At 50.8% G+C, this 6,000-nt stretch overlaps 1 protein-coding gene across 2 annotated transcripts in view; it reads right to left on the bottom strand.

Moving 5' to 3' along the window:
* Positions 1-837: 837 nt before the first annotated feature.
* Positions 838-6,000, bottom strand: part of Klhl18 (kelch like family member 18) — a 54,955-nt gene continuing 49,792 nt past the window's right edge. For both annotated transcript variants that reach the window (XM_075964427.1, XM_075964426.1), the window contains exons 9-10: positions 4,714-4,825; positions 838-3,947 (exon numbers count right to left, since the gene is read on the bottom strand). In XM_075964427.1, the coding sequence (XP_075820542.1) occupies positions 3,561-3,947; positions 4,714-4,825 (499 nt within the window). In that variant the 3' untranslated portion in view covers positions 838-3,560. The remainder of the gene's footprint in view (positions 3,948-4,713; positions 4,826-6,000) is intronic.

Below are 6,000 nucleotides of genomic sequence, written 5' to 3'. Positions count from 1 at the left end.
AAAGTGAAAGCCTTTCCTTTTTGTTTAAACAGAAGAAGGGGAAATGAGGAAGGTCATTGGCTAATAAAAAAACTGCCTTGGCCCATTTGATAGGTCAGCCTTCAGGTGGGTAGAGTAAACAGAACAGAATGCTGGGAGGAAGAGGAAATGAGCTCAGACTCGATAGCTCTCCTCTCTGGGGCAGATGCGATGAAGCTCCAACCCAAGATGGACGTAGGCTAGAATCTCCCTGGTAAGTCACCACCTCGTGGTGCTACACACATTAATAGAAATGGTCCAAGCAGTGTTTATATGAATACAGTTTGTGTGTTGTTATTTCGGGGTATAAGCTAGCCAGGCGGCCGGGAGCAGGGTGGCAGGAATGCAGCCCGCAGCTCCTTCTACAGGCTGGCAGGACAGGAGTGATCAGTTGGTCTAGACAGAAAAGGCCACCTACAAATGGCACCCAATGTGGGGTACCTACATCCACATAAGACTGGAGAAAGCTTTAAAAAATTTCTAAAACACACAAAAACAGCCAAACAAGGCTTCCTGGTCTTGTGTCTCATGCCAGCTACAGTACAGAGAGGTATCTCCTGGCAGTTGCCTGCGGGATGGAGCCACTGCCAACTGCCATGCACTACTGCCATACACTAAGCTGAGCAGTGCCAGCAGCTGAGAGCAGTTTAAGATTTGTCTCATGCAATCAGAGAACAATGCTCAGTAAACACAGATTCGCCTACACAACGTCAAGCCCTGGCCTCTATACACAGGAATAGGCATACACACAGAGGAATGGACACACAACCACACCCACACAGGAATGGACACACACAATCAGGAAAAGGCGAGAGTATTAGGAGTGTTCTTTTTATTTTTCTTTGGTTTCTTAACACAAAAGACATGCGTTCTATAAATAAAAATTTCCTGTGAAACAACTGTGGGTGAAGAGGGACAGGATTCCTATTTATTTCCATCTTTATACTCCACCAGGAAGCTGGTCTTCAGCTCTCTTCTGCTTGTGATCTTTGATGAAACTCAGAAGAACCATGCATGGGAAATGAGAAAGGACAGTGGCCAACCCTGTGTCCACCAGGTATGTTTGACCTATCTCCTTGTTACATCCTTTCCACCACGTCCTTTGCTGATGTCTGTTTTCCCATGATCCTACTGTTCTAATGCTAAAGAGTCGGCCCAGCCACCTGCCCTCAGACTGGGATGTATGGAAATGCTCCTGTTTGCTCAAGTGTGCTCAGAGTCCATGTTAAACACTGACTTGACCTTTCTCTACGCGCAGAGTGTATGTGCTGCGCTAGGAGGTGGGAGTGGACTCAGGACGGTTAATCCAACAGCAGCAGACGGGGGAAGATGATGTGTCGTCTCCAGGGATGCTGTCTGCTAGCATCACAAGGAGCCGTCCCCATGTGAGCTCACTGACCAGTTCTCAGCACCTTCGCAGTCACGGCTGTGCGGTCCATTCACAGAAGAAAGGACTTCAGATGAGCACAGATACACCCCTGCTGACAGGACCAACAGAAGACCGAGACCCGTAGCCCCCTCAGACTATTTCAGCAGGCAAACTGAGGGGCGGGAAGAAATGCTGGCATTCCACTGGGAGCCTAGTTAAACGTGAATCAATTATCAGATTGTTCAGTCTTTAAACATAAAAACATGATTTTCAAGTGCTTATAGCAGAGGCCCAGCTCTTAAGTCGCAGGGAACAAAAGTCCTTCCTCCTGAATCCATGGCAATTGCACACACTGGTAAACTGGACCGTCTGGGGTAAGGGATGCCCCAGGCTTCACATTGTGCCTTCGGGACTGGCTTCTAGGCTGCCCCAGGCAGGCAGCAATGGGCAAGAAACCAATCAGGTGGAGAGTGGGACCCTTAGGCCCAGTTTGGGGCTAAAAGTAATTGTACCCTTCTAGTCTCTACTGGAAGAACTTTAGAAAAGCAGATTTTGGCAGCAGCAGTTGAAGGCCAGCCCCACTGCCCAGTGCACTGGTAATAGAAAAACCTCCTCTCTGGGCCCTTCTGTTCTACGGTAAGGTCCCATCCAGAGGAGGAAGGAGCATGGAGTCTCTTCACGAGGTCGTCTGCCAAGATCAGAGGAAGAAATATAAAATATCTTCTTTGCAGCAGCAAAAGACTTTTTTTAGTCTTTAGGTCTTTATATCATAAAGCCAGCATTGCTTGAATGTAGAGACCCACCTTGCTGGTCTGTCTGCTAAGGGATGGGGGGAAGGTGGCCCCCCCACCCACCCCGGGGCAGGCGAGTGGATGGAAAAGCAGGGCAATGGCAGGGCACACAAGTCACCTGACCAAGGTAGTCCATGGCTGGTAGGAGAAAGCCCCTGGTTAGGTCTGAGAGGTACAAACATCCAATGTGCCTCAGAAACATCAGACGAGTTATTCAAAGACAGTTGATGGGTAAGTGCGGATCTGGCCAGACAGGCTATTTCCTGCTGGCCAAAGAGGGAAGGAATGGATGTGGGAGTGGGGATCTGAAGGAGCGCTGGGTGGCAGTGAAAATAATCACAGGGGCGCCTGGAGTCTCCAGTGAACCCTGGAGCTCCTATAGAGATGGGTGGCAGTAATGCAGCCAGATCCCTAAGCCTCTGACACTGGGTGAGCACCTTATCAAGGTCCAGTCAGGAATGTCCTGACTTTAGACACAGTGGGGGCTCAGAGGGAACCCCAACTGCTTTAGGAGGGCTCGGGACCCTGGGACCTGAATGTGGGAGTGGATACCACTGCTGTCATCTTTGATGGTTTTCCATTTTAACGTATAATTGCTTTTAGTATCTTTTGTTTTCTTTTTGTGAAAAATGTTCTCTTACAAAAGTCTTTTTCTTCCAGCTTTTCTCGAGTATTTTTGGTTTTCATTTCCTCCGGTTTCTTTCAAGCATCTCTATTCCCCTCCTGGTTCTCTGGGACAAGCAAAGAAAGACCTCACTGAGTTCCCAAAACATCAGGCACTGGGAAGACTTCTGCCTCCCTGCTTGCTGAGACAGGGACGACATCCCCTGAGCCCCACGACGGAAGGAAGAGCGTGCGCACACAGCATGCTGCTGCAGCTGCCCCGTCACCGACAGTCACAACACCAGGGCGTCCTTCCTCTCCCAGCCTTACCCCGGTTTCCAATGGGCTTCAACACTGCTGCTTCTGATGGCAAGTTGGCCACAACATGGCTGCAGACAGGCAGGTGAGGAGGAGTAGGCTGGAAGGCCACCTGCACGGGGGCACTCACAGCGCTGTGGCAAGTGGAGCTGGGCCAGCACTGTAGCTGTGCACACTGGCCTTGGATGGAACCTGTGCACACACAGACCAGCAAATCACTTCCGTGTCACTGGCTGTGGGACTCAGAGGGGCTTCTGTCCTGTGCTGTGCATCTTGATAACCTAAGGTCACAAGGCAGCACAGTAAGGGAGGACGTAAGCACCTGAAGACACTGTCCCTCTGGCAGGCTCGCATTTTACCCCATCTTCTGGTCCACCACTGCCTCTTCTGAGAGGACTTTCCCCTGGAAGGAAGCGCCTATGCTTGTACCAGATCCCTAACCCACCACATCCCACCCTCTCCTAGATGGTGAGAAGAGGGATGCAGCCCACACCAACCCCTCCCTCATGGCACGCCATGGGGGCCATAAATGTCCAGCGGTCCGTCTCTGGGTCATACATCTCCACCGAGCTTAGGTTTGACTGTCCATCATAACCGCCCACTGCATAGAGGCGCCCGCAGCTGGCCACGAGGGAGACCCGACTCCGGCGCGTGTGCATAGGTACTATGAGGCACCACTGGTCTGCCACAGAGCTATACATCTCAGCAATACTGAGGAAGCCAGAGCCATCATAGCCCCCGCACACAAACATCTTGCTTCCCAGGGAGGCGGCGCCATGTCGGCAGCGCTTGTTGAGCATGTTGGCTGCTGGGTGCCAGGTGGCAGTGTGGTGGTTGTAGTGCTCTACCTGCAGGGAGAGAAGTGCGGGGATGAGGTGGTCAGAGGAAAGGCCTGGTCCATGGGGTGGCCCTGCAGGACTCAGAAACCCACATGGTGCTAGACTGCGGGAGACCAGGGAGAGGGAGCTCAGTTGACATGTGCCCTAGCTCTGATGCCACCTCTTCAGAGCTGTGTACCTGCCTGCTGACACCTTATATTGAGCTGAAGCCTTCTGGGCATGTGCAAGGAAATGAAGGAAAGACTGGGCCTCTTCTAGGCGATGGCAGAGCTGGAAGGAGAGTACTACTGTCTCCTGGGACTGCCCCAAGCACTTCCTATCTCAGTACAGACTGAGTCGGAACCACTACTGCATGGCTGCCGAGCCTTTTAAAAGAGTAAGTGTCCAGAAGAACGCGATTGATGGCATTAACTTCTGGCATATGACTGAGCTCACTTTGGTAGACCTTTCAAAAGGCTTTCCAGCATTTCAAGGACACCCAAATGGGGCAAGTTCAAGATGACTACACACAACACTTCCTTGTGTGTATGGGCTCTCTAGAAGTGAGTTCTAGATGATGCAGGTGACACCCTGGACCTTCAGGAGATAACTTGTGTGCAACAATGGCAGGATTCAAGGTTTTTTGTTTGGGTGGTGCTGGGAATTGAGCCCAGGGTCTTGTGCATGCTTGACAAGCAGTATATAACTGGGCTATGCCCCCAGCCCAGAATAGATTTTGGGGAAAAAAAAAACCCAAGGCTGGAAGAAGTCTCCCGGGGGGGGGGGGCAGACTCACAGTGCTGAAGATCTGCAAACCATCATGGCCACCTGACACGTATATCCTGCCCTCGAAGATTGTAACCCCAGCAGCGCTGCGGTTTGAGCTCATTGGAGTCACCACCGTCCACCTGCAGAAGACAGCAGAAACAGGAGGGGGGATGAGAGTCAGTGTTCATGGCCTTCCCAGACAGCTTAGCCAGGCCCAGGTGGCTGTCTCTATGCCGACCATGTCCTGATCATCTAACGCCTCATCACCTCTCCCACCACCTATGCAGGCTGCGCTGCTGCTGTGCCTCTCACCCAAGCCAGTCACCATGGGCAGGCAAAACCAGCACATTTCAAACAAGGCCCCCACACACATCTGCAATAGCTCTGCATCTCTGGGTCTTGTTAATAGGACATCCAGCCACCTAGTTACTCTGCTTATAAAACCCAAGTGCTCGCTTGGTTTCTCCTCCCTCTCTCAGCATTTGTATTTTTTTTTTGTAATTTACATGTTTTACCTACATGTATGCCTGTGTGAGGGTGTCAGAGCCCTGGAACTGGAGTTACAGAAGCTGTGAGCTGCCATGTGGATGCTGGGAATTGAACAGAAGAGCAGCCATTGCTCTTAACCGCTGAGCCATCTTTCCAGCCCCAGAGATGATCTATTTATTTATTTATTTATTTATTTAATTTTTGAGACAGGGTTTCTCTGTGCAGCCCTGGCCGTCCTGGAACTCACTCTGTAGACCAGGCTGGCCTCGAACTCAGAGATCTGACTGCCTCTGCCTCCCAAGTGCTGGGATTAAAGGCTTGTGCCATCATCACAGGGCATGTATGTATGTTATGTATATGTATGTATTTATTTGTTGGCAGAGTCTCACTACTTCACCACTGCTAGTCTAGGACTCTCTATTTGGACCAGGCTGGTCTTGAACTCAGAGATCCACCTGCCTCCTGAGTGCTGCAACTAAAGACATGTGCCACACCTCTCTTGGCATTCTTGTGGTCCACAAGTACTTACTGGTTTACTTCCTAGTACTTACTTGTTCCAGCTCCTACTACCACTTGCCCAGCTCTGCCTCCCACCTGGAGCAGTGCATGGACCTCCTTAGATGTGGCCTTGCTTTTAGGCCATCTTTATCCCAATCCCACACTGTCAGTGGAACTGGATTGCTCTTCCAGCAGCTGCACCACGTCCCTGAAGTGACAAGTACCTCAGTGTGATTTGTTTTTTTTTTTTTGAGACAAGGTCTCACTCTGTAGATCAGGCTGGTGATGTGGGATACCTCTATGTATTAGTTGCGAATGTGTCTTATTA

Source organism: Microtus pennsylvanicus, chromosome 3 (genome assembly GCF_037038515.1).
Source record: "Microtus pennsylvanicus isolate mMicPen1 chromosome 3, mMicPen1.hap1, whole genome shotgun sequence".
Lineage (NCBI taxonomy): Eukaryota > Metazoa > Chordata > Mammalia > Rodentia > Cricetidae > Microtus > Microtus pennsylvanicus.
This window is presented reverse-complemented; position numbering and strand designations above follow the sequence as displayed.